This window comes from Caretta caretta, chromosome 4, assembly GCF_965140235.1.
Source record: "Caretta caretta isolate rCarCar2 chromosome 4, rCarCar1.hap1, whole genome shotgun sequence".
Lineage (NCBI taxonomy): Eukaryota > Metazoa > Chordata > Testudines > Cheloniidae > Caretta > Caretta caretta.
The window spans coordinates 50,447,793-50,471,253 of record NC_134209.1 but is presented as its reverse complement, the minus strand read 5'-3'; the positions used below and the strand labels follow the sequence as shown (position 1 = coordinate 50,471,253).

General features: G+C 41.4%; 1 protein-coding gene across 1 annotated transcript in view; it reads left to right on the top strand.

Moving 5' to 3' along the window:
- Nucleotides 1–1,646: 1,646 nt before the first annotated feature.
- Nucleotides 1,647–23,461, top strand: part of TNIP3 (TNFAIP3 interacting protein 3) — a gene marked incomplete at its 5' end in the record, with an annotated part of 97,768 nt that continues 75,953 nt past the window's right edge. The window contains one exon of the mRNA XM_075127374.1: nt 1,647–1,718. Coding sequence (XP_074983475.1) covers nt 1,647–1,718 — 72 coding nt within the window. The remainder of the gene's footprint in view (nt 1,719–23,461) is intronic.

Below are 23,461 nucleotides of genomic sequence, written 5' to 3'. Positions count from 1 at the left end.
TAGATACTTAAATTACAGAGCTGAGAACTGACATCCACATGTAACTTTGGAGACATTAAAGATAGGATTGTTTGTGCACCATGTCATTCCAGTTCACAGGACAGACTGTTAGAAACAAAACTACCCCTAGAGAGATGCTGCCAAATAGCCAGGGCAGCTCAACTGTCTTGAAGAAAGGATCAAAATAACAGCCACTAGTGCAGAACACGCACAGAGGCTCAAACTAATTAATTTGAAATATCTTCATGTATTACTACTACTCTAAAGTCAGCTGCTCACCTCTGGATACCCCAGCTCTACCACTCAACAGTGATCTATCCAAATTATTTCATTCTGCCAACCCAATAGAAGAAGAATGGCAGGCTGACTTACTGATACCTGTGATCTCACCCTCCCATCTCTCCACAATGAGCTATTTATGGGGGAAGTAGAAGGCTGGGGAGGAAGAAAAGAGGGAATGGAGAGGAGAGAGTGGTAGGTAAACTCCATCTTGCTGAATCTACTGATTTTCCCTCTTCCCCAGCCCCACCCCCATAGAACTAGTAAGATGTAAAAATCACTAATTTTCTTTACTAGTCTATATCTAAATTCAGTATAAATCTCAAACCTAATATGCTAGTACTCCACCTTCTATAGTATGTTTTGTGTGAGGCTCTCAAAGGACTTTGCAAATAGAAATGAACATAATATCCTTGTGCAGTCTCATCTTGTATTGAGGTACAGAAAGGTCACACAACACTTGCCCAAGGTGGCAAGTGGCAGAACAAGGAACTGATCTTGAAACTCCCAATTCTGTGCTCTGACCACTAGAGTGTTCCCTATCAATAGTACAAAATAACTTTTTGCAGTTGTTCAGATGTTTCCTAACCCAATACTCTGGAAACATCACCCAGCTGTATGTTGGAAGCGAAAAGTAGTTACCTAATTACTAATATACTTACAGAAGCTCATTCTTAAACCATAAAGAGTCCCACATTGACACAGCCTACAGCTGAAGCTTCCCACATAGATCGTAACCTCCCTCCCACCTTCACTGTACGTGGGAGTGCATCTTTACTAGAAACAGTAATTACAAAAATGACCTTCATACTTACTGAAATTTATGGATGGTGTCACTGACTCATGGATTTGAGCCCAAATATTGGGTAATGGCAAGGTTCTTTAGTATGGCCTTCTCTACCACCTTATGCAACTGCTGCAATGAAAGCCATTTTCATGTCAGAACATCTTATGTGAAATACCTGTCTGGTTAATCTAGGATTTCTTCTATGCCAGAACCTAGGGAGCTCCAAAGACTGTGGAGAATCCCTGCCCTAGCTCTCCCCTGGCAAAGGCTGCCACAGCTCATTTAAGTTAGGCATTAGAATGATGGCCAGCTTTATGGGGATGCTTTTGGTTTTAGAATAGCAGAGCTCGTATCTGTTTGAAATAGAAGTTGCCACCTATGTTCTGTAAAGATTTTTTGCCTCCACAAAGAATATTAAGGATCTTCTCTAGCCTTTTTTTATTAGCTGTAAATGCTTTACTTTTATTGTTCATCTGTGTTGTACTTAAATAGGAAATCCCCTTCTCTAACCCACTTGTGATGAGTCAGTGCTGCTGCTCAGTTTGAACTAAAGTTTGAACTATCTCATAAATTGCAATAATTGCTAAATATAATCCTGTTTCTTTGCTTTGGGTGTATTCCGCAACTGGAAAGAGACTTTAGCATTTGTCGGGTAAGTAATTGGTGTTCTCACTAGATTTGTATATTAAGTCTGGGATATTGATTATTGCCTCAAGGAGTTAACAGCTTTATAAGGGTTCAAATAACAATTGGGATTAAAATATTACTCTGAATGTATGTAGCACTTGAATATAAATTTCTGTATAAACATGAATTGTTAATATATTCCTAGTAATGGTCATCATTATAAGCCAACAAAAGGCACATTTAAAAGCCAAAAATTTTTAAAATATCTAATATTGGCATGGAGCAACTTGCATATTTTTAGTCTCTCCCCACATTTCTCTTGTCCATAAATATGCCTATCATCACCTCTGCAGAACTGCTCCTACAAGCCACCACCTCTTCTCAGAGCTTCCTGCATCATTTTTCCTCCATCTTGATTGCTAACTCCCTTCCCGACAAACTCCCAAATTCACCCTCTCCAGCATGTGCAGAAAATCAGTGCTTGCTAGAGCTGGTCAGGAATTTTTTGATTGAATGTTTTTTGACTATATACCAATTCATCAAAGCCAAAACTTTTTGCAGAACTGTATCTGTTTCGATTAAACTTTTGTTGGGAATCTCAGTAGCAGGATGGGGGAAAAGAAAGAAACTCCCACCCTAGAATAATCAATATTGTAGTGGTTAGGACACTCATAAGGGATGTGGGATATCTAAGTTCACAGCCCTGCCATGCCTGATTTGGAGCAGGGTTTAAATCTGTCTCCTACATCTGAAGCCAGTGTCTTAACCACCAGGCTACTGGCTATTCTGGGGTTTCTCTGGCCCAATGTGTCCTAAACCAGCAGGCTGCAGAGTCAGTCCTAGTCTCTCTCTCTTTGGCCAAATTAACATTTAAATAGTATATAAATTGGAATAAAGGCAAGAGTGAGAGACCCCCACTACAGGTCAGTGTGTTGACCACTGGGCTACTGGCTATTCTGGGACAAGGAACTCTCTGGCTGTATGTTTTCAACATCTGGTTCCAATGCAAGTTTTTCACTAAATGGAAAATCCATTTTTGACAGGCTCTAGTTCAAGCCTTCTCTCACACATGGAGAAGTATAGACACTTCACCGCGATCATTAAACAGCTTCACATGCTCATTGATTTCAAGATTTTTCCCTTCTCATTTGCAAAATTCTCCATGGACCTGCTTGTGACTCTCATCCTCATTTCCTCCATTCATCTACCACCCGCTTCATTTTGTATCATCGGCAGACTTTGCCACCTCACTGTTTACACCTTTTTCTAGATCATTTAGGAATATGTTGAACAGCGCTGGTTCCAATATAGATCTGTGGGGGATCCCGCTACTCATAGGTGCTGACTTCCCCTCTGTTCGGTGGGTGCTCGATCCATGCCCCTGCCCCATCCTCACCCCACCCCCTTTCCGTCCTCTTTCCTCAAGTCCTTGCCCCTGCCCTGCCTCTTCTTCACCTCCTCCCCTGAGCGCGCCATGTCCCCACTGCTCCCCCTCCCTCCTGGAAAGTCCTAAGTGCCACCAAACAGCTGTTGGGCAGCAGAGGAACAGGAAGCGCTGGGAGGGTGGGAGAGGAGCGGAGATGCGGCACACTTGGGGAGGGGGAGAGCTTCGCTGCCAATGGGTGTGGAGCACCCGCTAATTTTTCCCCGTGGGTGAGCCAGCCCCAGAGAACCCACGGAGTTGGCGCCTATGCTACTGTTACTTCTCTCTATTGTGAAAACTGAAAGTTTATTACAGTCCTTTGTTTCCTATCTTTTAACCAGTTACTGATTCATGAGAGAATGTACCCTCTTATCCCACGACTGCTTACTTTGCTTAAGAGCCTTTGGTGAGAGATCTTGTCAAAAGCTTTCGGCAAGTACAAAATACAGTATATACAGTGGGTCACCCTTATCCACCTGTTTTAGACCCTCTCAAGGAATTCTAATAGATTAGTGATGCATTATTTCCTTCTACAAAAGTTGTGTTGGCTCTTCCCCAGCAAATCATGTTCATCTGTGTCTGGTCAATCTGTTCTTTACTATAGTTTCAACCAATATTCCTAGTACTGAAATTAGGCAAACTGCCCTGTAATTGCCAGGATTGCCTCCGGAGCATCTTTTTTTTTTTTTTTAAATCCGTATTACAGTCATCTAATACGGAGGCTGATTTAAGCAATAGGTTACATACCACAGTTAGTAGTTGTGCAACTTAATATTTGAGTTCTTTCAGAACTCTTGGGTGACTTTGTCTTGGTGATTTTATTACTCTTTAATTTATCAATTTGTTTTAAAACCTCCTCTGACACATCAGTCTGGGACAGTTCCTCGGATTTGTAAACTGTAAAAGAATGGCTCAGGTGTAGGAATCTCCATCCCATTCTCCTCACTGATTGTTTGGCAGGGTTTCTGCTTCTGATGTACTAACAAAGCTGACGGCTTTTTTTTTTTTTTTTTGGCCTTTTGTTAGTTGCTCTTCAAATTTCTTTTTTAGCCAGCCTAATTATACCTTTACACCTGACTGGTCAGAGTTTGGTCCTTTCTATTTTCCTCAGTAGAATTTGATTTCCAATGTCTACAAGATGCGTTTTTTGCTTCTAACTGACTCTTTTACACTGTTTAGCCATTGTAGCATGTTTCTGGTCTTCTTACTGATGTTGTTTTGTTTTTATTTGGGGTATAGATTTCATTTGAGTTTCTATTCTGGTGTTTTTAAAAGGTTTCCATGCAGTTTTCAGGTGTTGCACTACTGTGACTGTTCCTTTTCATTTCCATTTAACTAGCTTCCTCACTGTTGTATAGTTCCCCTTTTTGAAGTTAAATGCGACTATGGTGGGCTTCTTTTGGCTTTTTCCTCAATAATGTTAAATTTAATTACAGTATGGTTGCCATTACCAAGCAGTTCAGCTATAATCACCTCTTGGACCAGATCCTATAAGCCACTTAAGACAAAATCAGGAATTGCCTCTCTCCTTGTATGTTCCAGGACTAGCTGCACCAGAAGCAGTCATTTGAAAATTCAGCAGCAGACTAAATTATTTTGCATTTACTCTGTAAGGTATATTGGGGTGCAATGTATGTGAAAGACACTGTAGTAAAGCAAGTTGTATCTGCATTCTTTTACTTGTTGAGTTGTGGCAGTGGGAAATGGTGGAACTCAAGTCTACTTAGGTAGGATCCTGGGGTTTAGAACACCCCAAAGTTAGGGCCTGAGTTTAAAAAGAATCCCACTACTGATTTTACAAGCGTATTGCTGCAAAGGAAGTTGTCATTAAAAGCCACAGAGATGTACAACTTCCCATACTCTTTGACTAATCCTTTTTTCTAAAAGAGCATTTTTTAAAAAAATCTGTGACTGCACAGGGGATTTCCTTAGATATATAGATATATATATTCTTAAGGGGCCTATTATGAACCATAGAAGTCAATGGGTGTTTTGCTTCTGAAGACTTTGCGCTGATAAACGCAATCAATATTGGTTGTAAACATGAGAGGCTAGTAAAGACAACAGGCAGTATTACAACAATCCAGATACATGGCACAGCATCTGCATTTGTTTATTTGTAAAGAACCCACTTAATATTTTAAAAACAATTCTAAGGGCATCATCCTGTATGTAGAATGAGCCTGTAACAAGCTAACTTTAAATGCTGTGGATCATTTATTAAGAGAAGCTACACCCAGGCTGCTCATGACCCTGATATTCTGTAACTTGCACTTGCTGCTTATCAGCTACTGCATTATTGAGGGGAATTGGTGCCCTCAAGAAAGGAAGCTGCTAAGGATAGGAGCTTCCAGGAAATCTCACCAGATCAAGGAAGCTGGAAGGTGTGCTCCTGTGGGGAGGAGCTCCCAGAGATAGCAGCAGGACAGAAGCCTGCGGAGCTTCAGCTGGCTGGAGGAAATGGCTGCAGGAAATAAAGTCAGGGCAAGTCTACACAATGGTGCTACATCGGTACAGCTGTGCTGCTGTAGTGCGTCTGCAGGCTTCAAGCTGAAGTCTGAGAAATTTGTGTATAAACAGAAGTGGGGTGGAGGGTTGGGCTCAAGCATGAGTCCGAGTCTGGGCTTATATTGCAGCGTAAACATACTCTGAAACCCTGCAAGGTGGGAAGGTCTCAGGGCCAGTTTCCAGCCTAAGCCTAAGTCTACACTGCTATTTTTAGCCCACAGCCTTAGTCCCATGGGCCCGAGTTAATTGACCCTGGGCTCTGAGACTCGGTTCTATGGATTTTTTTTTTATTGTCGTGTAGACATACCCTCTGAGGTAGCTGGGTGGGAGTGGGTCTCAACCCCCTGACAATTGGTCTTTATGGTTTTATTTGGTCTGAATAGTCACATGGACATTTCATTTGGGTTCAATCTGTTATTACTTTTGTGTGTTTCATTTTTACAAAGCCCTGAGAGATGCCCTATAAATCAAAATAATTAAATTATGCTGAACAAAATTAAGAAGGTTGTTACCAGATGCTGTTGAGAAGAATTCTGGGTTCTAAGGGAAAGATTACCAGACTACTATATTTCCTAGTGTAGTTAAATACTGCCTTATAAATAAAATGGATGGATAGATACAGTAATCATTTAAGAGCCTAATTGAGAGAGACTTATTCCTAGTGTGTAAAATAACTTGCAGTACTTAAAAAATATTTTTTGTGGTTTTTAAAGGTCGTGGAAGTATAAAAATCTTTGCTATGCTTTTTAGTACTCCAACCAGTAGTAAAGAAATGGGAGCCCCCTATCCAAAACTCAGTGAATGGTTTTTCCTTACAATGTGCATAAAAATTAATCATTTTACAGCCTATTTTACAGTTCTAAGTATTTATGCATTTTTCCTAATTGTTCCCCAGTGCTTAAACACTGCCCCCTGTAGATTTTTTTATTAGTAAAATCTAAAGTTCACATGGGTGCTATTCCCATTAAATGAGGGTCATGTGAGGTGGAAATAAGAGCCAAAGATCAGGAGTTATTTCACTTTTATAGTTCTTTCTAGAGGAAACAGGAGCTTTAAGGCAGTTCTGTCAAAAAATGTACATAGACATTTGAATTTTAGACCAGTTTTCTAGTGAAGAGGAGGAGCTATATTGGAAATACTGCATCTTTTAAATTATTTAACAGCCAGATCTAATGATTGAGAGTTTTCTTATGATGTGGTTTTTAACATTACCACACAGATCTTGTGCAGATATACTGTAATGTTGTAAACTGGTATTATCCTTGATTCAGAAAGAAGGAAAAATAGATTCATATGTATTACCAACAGGGTGGAAGCACTGCTTATTATGGTAATATTAGTGGCTAAGAAGGGAAAGTCTCTAAAGGTTCCACAAAGTCATCTGGCAAAGTCTTAGAGATTACAGTTCTCATCTGAACTTTTGTGGAGAAGCCTGTTTTTTCAGTTTCCTTCCTTCCTTTCCTCTGCTCGCAAATGGCTCCTTTCTTGTTGCTATCCAGCCAACTGCTTCACCAGCAGTCACACAACCTTCCCCAAGTGCTTTCTCCATTCCCATTCCTCTTCTTCAGTTAACTTTACATCCTGTTCAGTGTACTGTCTTCCTACTTCATCCCACTGTCTGCGCCTGCATCAGACACCAGACCCTACCTCTTTTCTGCTTTGAGCCTAGGCTCCTGCATTCTGAATTCTGCAGTATTTCCTTTCTCCATTATTGGATGTGTATACACAGGATGATAGTGATAGCAATAGCAGACCGGAGCAACAGCTGGTTCAACCACTTATAACAAGGATATGCCATGTAAGGACACTCAGCATGACATCGTTTGGGCTGCTTTAATGATCTGCCTGTAATAGAACAGGTTCAAAAGCAAGGGATCTCTCAAACAAAATAGTACTTTTCTTCTAATACAGACTATTTTGGTAAGGAGTCCCCTGAATTCTTTGTACAGAAATGTTATAGTACTAGTAAGTGCATAAGGCACAAGAGCAGGTAAAGTGAAATGTGAATGTTTACACTAAGGAAACAATGAGTAGCTGGATTTGGGAGACAAATTATTTCTTTTGGAATTTACTTCCATTTTCTCCTCACCTTTTGTCAATACACTCTAATTTTGGTATGTATTCTGGCCCCAAGTGGATTCATGAGTCTGGACTTGTGTGTTGCCAGGAAAATCTCTGAAAATTACTTAAAATACCTTTTCTTATTGCTAAAGATTTTAAAGTTGCAGACTCAGGGCTTCCCAAGGCTAGAAGCAATGCTGTATCCTGCTGGAAATCTAGCATTCTTGTTTCTTGCTCTGCAGAGACACTAGATAACACTTTAATATGTCAGCAATTTGAAGTGCAGAAAAGTAGTCATGGATACAAGACTGATTTATTTCTCCATCCTGGGTGTAATGTATGTATGTTTGTTTATTGGCAGGAGGTAATTCTATATTTGGGGGCACAAAGAAACATTCTAGAGCTGTGTGGAGAAAGGGAATTCATTTTATGAAGGATTTTGATATTTCAAAATTTGATTTCATTCTGATTTGAAATGAAAACTGAAAATTTCAAAATTCTCAGTGAAAGAGAGTGGAGTCCTAGCTCCTGGGCAATTCATCTGGCAGGAAGTTCCAGAACCACAGATCCTGAGAACCAAGGGGTTGCCAACTCTGAGGGAGTCTTGCAGGCAGGCTGCTTAGGAGCCAGGCAGAGTCACATTGACCCCATATGCAGTGTTTTCCCCAGGAACTGAAATTAAGCGGGGTGTTCAAATTTACAGGGGAGGAGTCAGGGCCGATGGAAGGTGAAGGTGGGCTGTATGGCACCATAGTAAAAACTGAAAAATGTTTCATGACCATTTTATTAGATTTTTTAAATCATCACACAAATTAAAGTTGGCTACTCAAGCCTTCTATGAAATGCTACAACTACATCCTTCTTGGTTTCTTCTTATAATTTTGCAAAGCTCTGTTAATGAACTTCTTGAATGCAATGCATTCATCTTTGGTGGCTTCTCTTGTGTCCGGTATTTCCATTCCTTCAACTAATATACTCATTAGTTCATTCACATGATCAGGCAGAAGGCGACTTCTTTCAAAACACAAAATTCTATTCAATGATGAAAAAGAATGTTCAACTGTAGCTGCTGTGACTGGGAGTAGCAAGAGAAGAATTCCTACTTCTTTCAGCCCAGGAAACATAGCATAAAGATGTAGTCGAGCCACTATTGATGATAAAAAAGAAGTTGAAGTCAAATCTTCATTCATTCATCATATGATATGCCACTCTGTGTTCAAATTCTCTATTCTGTCCTGTTTAATGACCCAAGTGGTTTCAACAGTAGACTTATGAGAGAGAATGGCAATAGTCTTCTCTGAATGTAGTAGCAAAAGTGATCCATCCCATCTTGGTAGATACTTTCCAAAGTCAGTAATAATGGCTGGAGTAATTTTAAGACAATAGCCAAGGATTGCTCATGAGAAAGCCAGAGGCTTTTCCCAGGTTGGACTAATTTGAACGTCAGTCCCAGTATATCTTCTATATTTTCCAAGATATTCAGTTATCAGATATTCAGAATATTCAGATATTCAGATATTCATTCTATTCGACATTGGTGAGGCCTCATCTGGAGTACTGTGTCCAGTTTTGGGCCCCACACTTCAAGAAGGATGTGGATAAATTGGAGAGAGTCCAGCGAAGGGCAACAAAAATGATTAGGGGACTGGAACACATGAGTTATGAGGAGAGGCTGAGGGAGCTGGGATTGTTTAGCCTGCAGAAGAGAAGAATGAGGGGGGATTTGATAGCTGCTTTCAACTACCTGAAAGGGGGTTCCAAAGAGGATGGCTCTAGACTGTTCTCAATGGTAGCAGATGACAGAACGAGGAGTAATGGTCTCAAGTTGCAGCGGGGGAGGTTTAGATTGGATATTAGGAAAAACTTTTTCACTAAGAGGGTGGTGAAACACTGGAATGCGTTACCTAGGGAGGTGGTAGAATCTCCTTCCTTAGAGGTTTTTAAGGTCAGGCTTGACAAAGCCCTGGCTGGGATGATTTAACTGGGAATTGGTCCTGCTTTGAGCAGGGGGTTGGACTAGATGACCTTCTGGGGTCCCTTCCAACCCTGATATTCTATGATTCCATGATTCAGTCTTTTTGGACTTTTGCTGAAAAAAGAATATAATGAAGACATTACATTTATAGCTTTTGTAATGTCTTTTGAAGAGTCTGCAGCTCGTACTAGTGCTAGTTGGAGTAGATGGCCCTCTGCAGTGTGTATAGGAGAGACTAGGGTTACACTTTTTTTTTCTGAGCAAAGCTTGTGCTCCACCATGTTTTCCAGAGAAGTTTGCAGCTCCATCAAATGCACAAGCAACCATCTGTTTGGGGTCCCACTGACAAGCATTTAACTCTTCTAAGATGTGGGTTGTCACAGATGCAGCCAATGTGTCTTCTATAACTTGAACATCTAGAAATGCATCTACTGGCCTACCACTGACATCAAGATAATGTACACAATGACTTAATACTTGATGACCATTTGCATTGGTGCATTCATCAGCCATGTATGCAAATTTTTTTAATGTGGTGAGAGAGTTCTTCACTTTTTCAACTGTTGAGTCTTTCACTGTTGCACCACATACCTCTAGCCAGTCAGTTGAGTTTCTTGCAGAAAGATAGTGAGTGTTTGCTGGTCTTGTCCAGAACCAGTGTTCAGCTTCAGGATAAACAAGTGACAATGCACTTACCACACACTACAAACTGGAGGCCAATGTTATCTCTTGCTTAAATAGAAAGTGTGATGCCACGGCCATGTTTGTTCACATGAACTGTGTTGTGTAACAGCCTCATTAACACTCACTGGTGTTGTCCTTGGTCAGTGGAGACTCAGAGTTCAGAGGTGCTTTCACATGAGTTCATCTCCCAGGTGGGGGGTAAGAAGACACCTTGCTTGTTCCTCCAGCTGCTCACTGTTCGCTCTGACCACTGTTGTTCATTGTGCCACTGTTCACTCCATTGCTCTGTTGCCGATGGCCCTGTGCTGTCACCTTCTGCTGCCACCTGCCACTCTGACCTCTGCAAGTTGGTCTCTTGAGGTTCCACCCAGCTCTCAGTGATTTTAGCTGAGCTCTCAGTGGGAGAACCTCACTGCTAGTGCAGACTGGGCCATCTCTTCCACAGAAACACTGTCCCACAGCAGGTCTAAGCACTTAGACCTGATTTTCAGTGATTTCAGCTGTAGTGGTCACTTAACAAAACAAAGACTGACTATGGAGCCTAATCAGCTCTGTCTTTAAACAGAGGAGAGGGGCAGGTCTAATAGTACTTGTGACTCAGGCAGACCATCAAGCAAAACACCTGTCCCTACCCTCTCTCTTGATGCCCTCAATCAGCCCAGGCTAAGTACAGTTCTACTGCCCTTTACTCATACAATAAGAATAACAACACTTCACTACACCTTCCTCCCCGCACCCCGCATTCAAGTGATTTTTAACCCAACCCTAGCCAAAATCTATCACTTGGGCAATGCAGCTCTGTTTGCTGGATACCTAGGTAGATTAGGTGTGAATGTAAATACAATCTGGTCCTGAAGCCTTTCCCCCCAGCTCATCACTAGCTGTCAGGGAGAGCTAATTTAGACTTTGCTTACAAATCATAATTTGAAATTATTAGGTTGGCCAACATCACTGAAATGAATGCACTGACACTGTCATAAACAGCTGTACAAGGAAGCTAGTCTGTTCATACTTTTCAAATCTATTATACTTTTTCAGATACATGTATTTTATCATACACTTTGTATGCTTTTAAAGTATGTATTAATGTTTCAATTTCAATTCAAATTTCCAAACAATCGCTAAATTGGCAACACTGCATGTAACTAGTTCACAAAACTGGGGGCGGGGCGGGTGTTGGGGAAATTCAGGAGGGGTAAACACCCCCGGGGGTGTGTGTGTGTAGGGAAATCCCCACCCCATAGCCGGCGAATTATGAGCCTGTGGTGCCCATGCTCCATCAACATTCATGAGGGTGTGCCCAGCTCCACCAATGTTTGGGCTCCAGGCCCCGTGCTTTCGGGGGCCCCGCACTATGGGTCAGCAATGTGGGGCGCTCTCACTTCGAGGGTGGCTCCCCCGCCTCCCCACAAGCAGCTCCCCCAGTCCCTGGAGTCGCTGTGTGCTGCAGAGAGACCCCCACCAGCACTGACCCAGCTCCCAGCCCATTGGCTGGGAACGCCGGCCAATGGGAGCTGCAGGGGCTGGTGCCAGAGCTGCTGGGCCATGCCTGCACAGCAGGGAGGGGGAGGGAGCCACAGGCAGAGAGAGCAGCCGGAATCTGTCACTGTCAGACACACAGACACAGCCGGGGGGTTGTGGGGACAGATAGATGGAGCTGTGGGGAGGGGAAAGGAGCAGCGATGGGCACTCTGGGGCTGGCATAAAATATACAGTACATAGGGGGCTTCCTGAGGGGGGTATAGCAATACCCCCTGCAGAGCAGACCGGGCTGTGGCTGGCTCCATCCATCACTTCCCCCCACCCCACAGAGACCCACACAACCCTCTGCCTCTTCCCGAGAAACCGCCAACGGCCCCTGTGCCCCTGTCAGCCCTCTCAAGTAATTCAGTCTACTCTTCCTTTCCAAGCAGTTTGTGGCTTTTCTTGTAAGAAAACTTACAATTTCTTTGCAAAGAAGTCCATTTATAGTTTTTTCACTTAAGAAGTATATTTTCTGGTTGTTCATAAGTTCATTTATTTTGTTAACTTGGTTTCATAGGCAATTTAAAAAGTCACTTGAATTGTACCTGCTTTTTTCCATTGGTCCAAAAACACATGGAAGAGGTGCAGATTTTTATTTCTGTGGGCCAAACCACCCTGTGTAGAAATGTAAATGTCAGAGCTAGAATAGCTCTGCAAGGGTAAAGGTCCCTTCAGGAAATTGTCCTCAAGTGATTCATTCTTCTGGGCATTCCATTCTATTGTTCCCTCCTATAGCGATAGTGATCAGTGTTTCCACCCACGGGGTCTTCTTTCTCTGGAGCTTCTCATGAAGTAAAGTCTGTCATTACAGGTTCTTATCTCTGTAATATATTTAATTTTGATGTATTGTTAATTAATGCACTATGGGACTCCCCTGTAGCCCTCTGTATAAATTGATCCTCTTCTTTCCATATGTTTTGCCTGTAGGGTTTTCTGCAGCCCTAGGGCAGCCAACAATAACCCCTGTGCCTTTGCAATGGAGTGAGGGACAGGGATCATGGGTTCCCTATTTATGTGATTTGCAAGAAGTGTTATCATTACTCAAGGTACCAAAAGTGTTTAAATGATAATTGCCTTGTAAAATCCCAAAGCAAGCTCATTTTCATTTCTCATATCATCTCATATACAGTACACACATTTTCATTAATTATGAGTTGAATTTATTATTATTATTTTACTTATTAGCTAGGTTACTGGGTTTTTTTTTTCAGTGTGGCAAAATGTGTGCTATTTTATGGGTTGAATGATTGAATGACATAATACCCCCCACCCACTGCCAACGTCCATCACTAAGTCCGGTAATTTTATCAAGTGTTCATCGCACAACATGGTGGTGCCTACCCCTGCCTTGTGCTTCAGGGGGTCATGGGGTCCAAGGCGGCCTGGGGAGTTAGTGGGGGGCTTGGCACTGGCAGCAGCAAGTGACCTGGCCCCAGTCCACTCCACTCCACCTCGCTGGCTCCCGGCATTGCTCAGGGGCGGGGGCTTCAGGGAAGAGGTGGAGTGGGGGCGGGGTGGGAAGAGGCGAGGCGGAGCAGGGTTGCTCACTGCTGTCGGCGCCAGGCACCACGCTAACTCCCCAGGCCACCCTGGACCCCGCGTCCCCCTGAAGTGCAGGGACCGGGGCGACTGCCCTGATCCATTCTATGGATGGGACAGATCCACTTGGGCACGACCAAAAATTATACAAACCTGCCACCCATGATTGACCCCTGGGTTCCATCGCAACTTTATAGAAGTGAACAGTCTCCACAAAGTTGTTTAAATTTCAACAAATCAGTAGTTGTTTTGTTGGAAGTTTTCTGGCCAGCTCTAAAACAAATTTTGACAGACTGACATGAGTTTTTAAATAACAAGTTCCTGAAGCTGCTGATTTTTTGGTGTCCTAGACAAGGCCCAGAGATTTTTTTTCAACCTTCCTTTTGGCAGAACCAACTTCATTACACTACGTCCTCCCAACATGATTAGTCGTGGTTGAAGTCCATGGCAAAACTCCTAATGATTTCCAATCGGGCTAGGATTTCATTCTTAGTTTACAAGTTTGGTGAGTTTGGAGGATGTAGTATGGGAAAGTGGGTGCCTGAAGGCTGGAATCCTTAGGTGGGGCAGAGTTAAGGTTGCAATGCATGGTCTCTGTTTCAGTAATTGAATTAATGGTGAGATCTGTAGGTCGAGGACTAGAAGGTATCTTAATTTTTCTTTCCCTTCCTTTTGTGTCATGCTTGTTACATGTGTAGCAATCTTAAATTATTTCACAATGACATATTTGTATATTAAGAGTTGTTATAAACTGAAATGTCTGAAGATCTGGGAGGAGAAAATAAGAACTGAATGGAACCTTCATCCACATTTCAAGTAAGTAGTTATAGCCTTTAACTTGCTAGTTTTAAGTAAGGAACAGAACTTCTGATGTGGGTGGGGGCTGCAGAGGAAGTCACCAACAACCTCTCCCCTTCATGTATGGGTGCAGAGTAAGCCAGTGCAGCCCACAAAAAGATTGGCTGGGAGATGCATTGGTTTTAGTACAACTCATAGCAGCCTCTTTTGAAAGGCCTTTATGGAGCCCAAACTGTGGCTTAACATTGTCCTCTTATGGTGGAACTGTGGGTGAAGTCGAAAAGTGGAATCGCCTACCTTCCCTCCCTTGAGGGTGAATCACCATTCTAGTACAGCTGCCTGTGGAAGGACAGCAGATGTTATTTGCACTCCCTTTTGTCTGGCCCCTGTTCTTTAAAGACCCCAAAATGCCACCATCCGTTTGGTAACTTATGTGAAATATGTTTGTCCCATTCCTAGTAAGCTTGTGTCCATACCACAATTTACACCCTTATGAGCAGTTGCTGTCTCAACATAGTCTGTCATAGGGGTTGTATACTTCTATCTATCAGTGTTGTATCTGAGTGCCTTCAGTGCACTATTTGAGCACTTGAGGTCAATAAGAGGATGGCCAGGGAGATTGATGCACTCTCTAGGGCAAGACTAGGGCACATTGGAGAGGCAGTGTAGAGAGGCTTCTGCTGTGACTCTTGTGTGGATGGATACAATAGAGGCCTCAGTCCTGCAACAAAGTCTACAAACAGAGACTCTTGCACCCACAGTTATGTCTGTCGAACTCCTTGTAGGCGCCAGGGTCTTCTTTCAGATCCTATTGCAGAATTGGGTCCTAAGACATCAATCTTCAGTACTATTATAAATATTTATATTCAATAATAAAAGTTAAAAACCAAACACATAATTATGCCAACAAATTAAAGTCCATATACTGCATATGCCTGTAATTCTTAAAAGTGCATATGCCAAGGATTATAGAGGGGCATGGTTTCAGAGGCATGGCAGCTGGACTGGCTGTTGCCCACCATTACTTCTTGATTTGGGGCATGTGAATTTGTAAAAAGAGCCAACCTATCTATGATAGAGGCAAGCAGTTCTTTGCAGCATGACAAAAATGGAAGTGTGTGGGAGTAGTTCTCCTCAACCCACTGAAAACGGGACAGCTGTCGACAGCTTGTATATAACAGTTATGCTGGAGAATGGGAAGCAACAGGCGTCCTTGTTACCAAAGAAAGAATTTTTGATACAAAAAGTGCAGGATCAAAGTTTTAACTTTTCCAGAGCTAAACTGGAAACTTCCTGAGCTGCAAATCCTTCTCCTTCAGCTTCCTTTCCAGAATGCATGGGTCCCAATCTGTTTTTAAACACAGTTTCTGAATTGTTCTGTTTTTCTTCCCAATTTCTTTTCCTCATAGTGGTCTCTTCTCCCTACTCTAACACTTAAATTGCAATTAAGTCATTTGCAAGCCACTCAGGATCAAGTATTTAAGCTGTGGTCTTCAAGCTGTATTAAATTTTCTCTAACTCGTTTCCTTATTTTTCCCTGATGGAAAATCTCCAAACAAAAAGCTCTTCAGTGAGCAATAAAATAATTTGGATGGCAGACATCCAGTCTGTGCTTTCTGAAGATAAGTGGCTTGGCTATGTCCAAAAAACCATGAAATGTTTTATTGTCCAATTATAGTTTACAGTGGTGTAGCCAAAGGGGTTTTCCTTTTTTAACTATATGGATGGGAGACCCAGGATAGCAAGATGCATATGTGAATTCTGATGGATCCCCACAGCTATTCCCCTTTAAGTCAGGAGAAGCGTTCCTCCTTCAGTTTCATGAGTTACTATTCTCTACCTCTGCAAAATGTTTTGCTCTGCCTCCTTTTCTGTGATGAAAATGTTATTACTTTCCTATTACCAATGTTTAGAGAAGCTTACAATGAAATAAAGTAATTGTTTGAATCAGGATGGCTGTTAAAACTCAATTTTAATCGGAAGGAAGGAGAATACATTTTCACTTTCTCTTCATAGGACTTAACAAGGCCCATGTTCTGTATTGGGAATTTTAGGGAGAAACTGCTGTTCATGACTGATGCTCAGTGGACGGAATATCTGCTCATCAGGGCAACCCTTTGTGCATGCATTGTGAAGTGCCTTAGGGTGTGTCTACACTGCAGTGGTAAGCCCAGAGTTCAAACTCAGGCACAAATCTAACCCCCCTTCTGTATACGCACAAATTGTGCTTACCTAGGGTGCCAGGACCCCATGGGAGTGAAGGTCAAATCCTGAGTTAAGCTGGGACTCAGGGTTCAAGCCCACACTGGATTCATGCTCTGGGAGTCCACCAAAAGTATTCCACAATCCCATGGGATGACTTCCTTTGTCCTCTGGACAGTCAGATTTTGTTGGGAACCAGGTTTCAACAATTCCTAACCTGAGCTTACAAATGAGTGTAGACACTCAAGTCCTAGGTTAACAAACCCAGGGTCTGCTAACTCAAGTTCTACTAACCCTGGACTTACATTGCTGTGTGGACATACCATTAGGTAGCTGGCAGTAGTTGGTTCTGTAGCCTGCAATGTGCAGGAGGTCAGACTAGATGATCACAATGGTCCCTTCTGACCTTAAAGACTATGAGAAGATGTATATTGCAAAAACGGTTTCTGCATATTTGTTCAGATTCCAAATGGTTGTTCAGTTCAGACATTTTGGTGGTGATTTAGCTGTGCTCTGCCAATATTTTCTAGCAGAAACTGGAATATTGATTCATTTCTAGTCATGGGGAAAAAATCCATTGTTCTAATAGGAACAGTAACTAAAATTTGTCAGCAATCCCCATTTCTTTACTTGCTAGCTGGACCTCCTTTCACACAAACACTCAGACACAGAGATGACATTCTGGCCTTGTTGAACTCAATGGCCAAACTCCCATTGATTTTAGGGTCAGGATTTCATGCACTGTACATCTCAATTAAGTAATAAGGGGTCTAACTCAGAAGCATGTATGGGTAGCAACTGCTACTCTCAAGTTTACAAACTAGTTTCCATCCTTGCACACTGTTTTCACAGGCACATAACTTTCCAAACTATTTGCCTTCCTTGCTTTGCGTTTGTCTTAAAAATGAAGTTTATTTTTAATTCATCTTTTGTGAAGGCTTGAACACAATCCCTGTACCTATTTTAAAGTTAGGGAAGGAGAAACACATTTAGACTAGGTCCTTTGAGGCAGTCCGTTTTTTCATTATATGTTTTACACAGTGTTTAGACTAAAGCACCAGGTCCTCAAGGAACTATAGCAAAGAAATGATATGGGAAAATAATACATTCCGTATTGTAAAACCTGACCTTTTTATTTAAAGTGAATAACTCCTGAAATGACTGACTTTTGAAATGTTTAAGTCTGTTTATATAGGCCTTTCTAGTTATAAAATAACACAATTCTGGTCACTTGCAAATACAGGATTGAGCAGCTGTAAGGGGTTTTTTTTGGGGGGGGGGGAAGCAGGGGGAAGTGAGGAGGGTGAAAATCTTATTAGAACACTGAGGCCAATAATAATCACACCATTAAAGATGGCAAAAATCTCCTCAAAGGTCAGGATAATTTATCCCATTTGGAGCTAAATTTGTAAAAACTTGTTTGTGAGATTTTGGTGTCATCGAAACTGAAACCTGTGCCTGAAACAGGCTTAACCCTGAACCTCAGCCTAATTCAGGGGTTACTATCTCCTTAACCCATCTCTAGTTAACAGCATGACTGTGCTACCTTTTATCAGCAGCTGAGAGACTTATTAACCAGCCTGTGTTCAGGGAGTTATATCCTAAAATGAATTACTATAACTGAAAAGAATATCACATCACTTCTTGTCAAGCGTAATGAACCTGTGCAATGGCTGCCTTTTCACACCCGTCTTCCCCTCAGAAATAAAGGAATAAATCAGCAGCTTTAAAGTGCCATTTATTCATCAGCGAGTGGGTGTTGTATATCCTTTTTGATAGAGACCATATGAATGATAGAATCTAGCTCTATCTCTTTAGAGAAACCAATAATGAGATGAAACCAAAGTAAAGTGCATTCTTAGAAATGGTTCGATGACCTATGTGGTCCTTACAGTAAATCGTACCACTTCTAGATTAATATTTGTGTTTATACCTTTATTGGGCTGATATAACTTTTCCACTGTGTAGGCTGTTGCTTTTCCCACAGAGCTCCCTCCGGCTGAGTAGGTGTATTATTGTGTCACTGTTCCATGGTACCCTGAAGAACGAGGGAATCCTCTGTGGTCTTTCATCAGCACTGCTTTCAAGTAGATTTACGTGGGTTGTATTTATATGAGAGAGATTAATATGTTCTCAGTGGGAGAATGACTTTAAGAAAGGGGTTTCCCTGAGCATGGGTGGATTCAATGTTGAGATATATATGTGTCTCCAAACCACTTACTTATCATTTGATTCAGAGAGTATTCTTGAGCCTTTGAGACTATAGCATTCTAACTTAGCAGCACCCAGAGGCAACTCGCATAAAGAATGGTGAGTAATCAGTGCTTTATTTTTAATCGTATACATGTCTAGCCTCCAAAAGAAATCAGCCAGATTTATCCCGTTTCCTTTCCCTCCCCTCCCCCACCCCAAAAGTCTCACTTTGTATTTAAAACTTTCAAGAAAATTTATAACTTTTTCGTTTCTTAGTAATTTGCAGATCACCTTTCTCCACACAGGGCTGCATAGCAAAAAGATATAGTTAGGTGTATTGCCAGCTAAAGCATTTATTCAATATCCACCAATATAAGATGCCACAATCTGTATAATGTATCCATTCTGTGTCCCAGCATATACTCCTTAACAGGGTAGAACTCTTATTGAAGTAAATGAGCTGGATGGTGCTCATGCTTCTGGCCCCTTTGGATTCAATTGTAAAAATTCATTGACTTTAACAGCAGCAGAAACCATGTCTTTGTGTTTAACTATGGTCTACCATTACTATCAAGTGGGGCTTTTTATCCTTGTCTGCTGGTGTTTATGGCACTTGAGGATGTACCAGGACTTTGGGGCTCATTATTTCACTGCAGTGATAATGTTGAATTCATTTTATTCATCTTATTTAAAGATGTTATGCCTGGTGGTGGTAAGAAATGTACAATCAGGTTATGTACACCTCACCTCTGAATATGGGAACATTTCAGAGCCTTAATGTCTTTAATTCACAGTGATACATACAGTGTTAGTAGTATAAACGCAACCAGCTGTGAGTAATGTTGAGTTACACTGTGTAGGGGGGAAAGGAAATAATCCACCAAATACTTTTTCTGACTGTTTTTCTTTTGAATAACTACTAATTTGATTAAATTGTTAAGTTGCCCCAGTTAATACAGTTTAAGTGCTACAGTATTTGTAATATTACCCCCATTGACTCTGAGAACGAGTATTTCCTGATGTGAGGTGAAAATGCTTTTTGCATTAGGGTTAACGGTAGGAACTCCAGACCCAACTAGCTCCATATTGTTAAAATTAAGTAATAGCCACCAAGACACCTGTGAGGGTTAACAAGCAAACAGGCTAGATGCAGTGGGTGGCAGACATTCCTCAAAGGTCATCCTTTCTCTTATTCCCAGACCTGGCTGCACCCTGGGGTCCTGATTAGTATGCAGCTTGGTTCTGGCGGAATTCAAATCTTTAGCAACAGTGGTCAAACATCATATATAATCCCGGTGTGTCTGTTTATATTCCTATATATACTTATATGGAAAGTAACAGTTTTCAATCTAGTTGAGAGAGATTTAAAATTGGAGCTCCTCCCTGCAGCCATGCAATAGGATCTGTGCTAAGCTTATCTCAAATGATCATGTCAGCCATGCCCTCTGCCCCCTCCCACCCCGCCTGTCTGCAGTCTTGCCATTGCTTCCTCAGCCTACACTCGGATATCAAGGTGTTAAATATAGTGCACTAAAAACAAGTGAAAGAGAACTGAGTTCCTCATCAAACTCAGGCTCTTCAGCCTTGCCCTTAAGGCTCTGCACAGTGCTGAGCTTGTCTACATCTTACCCCTTATCTCCGACTGTACCCTCTTTTGTGCATTACTCTTTGCAAAGTATGCCCACCTTTTTTCTCCTCTCCCAAATCCAGTGTGTGTTTTGTTTTTTGTTTTACTTGCATCCCTCCCAGTCCCTATACCTGGAACAACCTCCTTTCCCCTCATGTGCTGAACAAACTCCTTATGCCCCAAGTGTCTGCTCCAAAACCCCTTGAAGTCAATGGGTTCCAAGTCCCCTCTAAAATCTTGCTCTATTTTTGACTAGCATTCCACCAGCCACTTCCCATTTCTGCTCTCTCCCGTCACATCATGGCTCTTTTAATGTAGCTCTCCTTATAATTTGCAAAAGTAAAACCACCTTGTGCTAAAACGGCATCTACCAAACTTGACTGACCACCTTGCTTCTACATTGCTTCTCTTTCCCTTTCCACTGTCTGTCTTTTATTACTGACATTGTAAAGAGCTATGCTGCCCGTTGACCTTGTGGTGCTTTATAAATAATAAAGCACAAGTTGTTCATTGCATAACCTGAAGTTTACAAAGCACTAAACAGTTACTTCCTTCTTCCCTCCACCCCACCCTAAAAAAAATAGCCCTAATGGTTTTTTATATGCTAATGAATATTAAATATAAAGTATCTTGGCAATGCCGTTGGAAAGATTGTTCTCACAGTACTAATCCAACTGGAAATACAGAATACGCTCAGAGTAAGGTCCAGTAGAATTCTAGGCAACATCACCAGAACTGGAATGTTTGTGGTTGCAAAAAAGAAACAGTTTGTATAGTCCTAAAATAGAGTGTGTATTCATGTTTTTAGAGGTTTATTGAACTTTATTAAACAAGTTAACCAAATTATGTGCTCGAACATTGTTCCAGCCTCATAAAAAACAGTATGAAATGCATGGGCCTAAAGTGCTGCTGGCTCAGCCCCCAAATCTGCACATCAGCATTGGCTTAATTAAAACATAGCATGCTCCAGTAAACAAGTGAGCTCTTGTAAAACTATCAAGCACATGAGAGGATTTTGCTACAATATATAAAATGGACTGATAAAATGATTGGTTTGGGGAGTCTCCTCAGGTCTAAGGGAAGGATTATTAGCAGACATGCATGCAATATTTGCAGAGAAAGGGGGAACTCATCTAAATTTGAGGATATTTGTAATTTGTTTCTAACTTAATGGGATCTATGACTTCTGTTTTATTTTGGCTTCTGAATTTTAAAAAAGTTTCCTGTGACTGTTGTATTTTTATGGAGAGATGAAAAGTTGGGGTACTTATTTGAAGGTGAAAGGAAAGGGCTGGGTGCTCTTGTCAGAGGGGCATTGTAAGTGGGTTAGACAGCTTGGCGATACTTGTTTGTACCTTTTTTTCAGTCGAACCGAAAGTATAGGGCTGATACTTCTTGCACTGGACTCACATTTTAACCACACAAATGAAAGGCCTGAGGCTGCATTAGGATTCACTCATACAAAGCTCCATCCAAATATGGAATCCCACTCACTTCAATGGAGCTTTGCACGGGCACCGTGATCTGTGTGAGCAGATCCCTATGTGGGCCTGGAGCCTACATTTGGTGACACTTCTACTGTAACCCCTTGTTTATTTCTGAGGAAGAGGGTTTGTAATCACACATCTAGAAATAGTTGTTGTAAGTTTAAATTTGGCTCTCCAGGAGAGCCAGGCAAATAACTGATTTTTTTTTTATTTTTTTTCGTGGGGTGTGGGAGCTGTGGGAGAGAAAATTCAGATAACCTCAAATGACTTTTTATATTTTTTCCCCCACAGAACTGCAGAAGTGGAAAATAAATGTGATTTGGGTTGAACACATTTTGTTTGGTTTTTTAGTTTAATTTTTTTAATGAAAAATCATTTTGACCCAAACTTATGAAATGTTTCAGTCAACCTGAAACTGTATTTTTTCTGCCAAAAGAAGTTTTCCCTGAATAATTTCGCCCACCTCTACTCTTGAGAGCTCAGATGTGAAACAAATGAAAAACAAATCAGTTAAATTAATTCAATTTTTAAACTAATTATGTATGTGCCTAAAACTCCAGTTTGGTCCCCCCCCTTTATTATAGTCTATTTCTAATGAGATTCTTTGATTTTAAAATATAGTTACACCGATAATGCTACCTGGACAAAGTATATAACAGTATTAAGAGTAAATGCTGAATAAATGCAAGCTTTAAGTTCCATTATTAAACATTCCCAGACAACCTACTACTGGGCTTAAAGGCCCCAATCCTGCAAAGAAAACCATGCAGTGGCCTCCTTGTGTCCATCCAAACCCCAGTGCCTTCAGTGGGTTAGGATGCCCAGAAATCGTGTGAAAAATCGGGACAGGGAGTGCGATGTAATAGGCGCCTATACAAGACACAGCCCCAATACGAGGACTGTCCCTATAAAATCGAGACATCAAAGTGGTGGTCTGCGGACCGGTGCTGGTCCGCGAGCCATCGGCTGCCAGTCTGCATGCACATTGGAAAAAAAAATGCCAGTCCCCCACATCAGATAGCTTGAGAAGCACTGCCCTATGGGTATCTGTGCGAGTGTTGAGAGGATTAGTGCATTTCCTTTTGCTGGATTAGAATCAAAGGACTTGTATAGTACAAAACCGCAGCTTCTGCTCCTCATCCTATGTGCTATAATCCTTCCACACTATTCCATAGTGGGGACTGCAGGATTGGGGCTTTAATTAACCTTCTGTCTGGTGTCTAAACAAGTGAGTTTCTTTTCTGCATGGTCTGTTGAAAAGATTTGTGTCTCTCTAAACAGCTCATCTATTCGCTTTTAGATTCAGGTGCTCTGTGATTGCAGGATATTCAAGGAGGGATTTTTGTATTTTGTTTTTTTTTCTTGTACATCTTTCAATGCACTGTTACCATAACAAATGATAAAGAACCATACTCTATATAAGATTAATAGTGAGATCAGTTAAATTTTATTCCAGTACCTTAACACCATTCAGGAAAAAGAAAAGGAGTACTTGTGGCACCTTAGAGACTAACAAATTTATTTGAGCATAAGCTTTTGTGAGCTACAACTCACTTCACCTGTAGCTCACAAAAGTTTATGCTCAAATAAATTTGTTAGTCTCTAAGGTGCCACAAGTACTCCTTTTCTTTTTGTGGATACAGACTAACATGGCTGCTACTCTGAAACCATACAGGAAGTGTATCAAATATCTTTTTACATGTATCAAGTTGGGTAACAAAATGTTCAGGTGTCTATAATCACTATT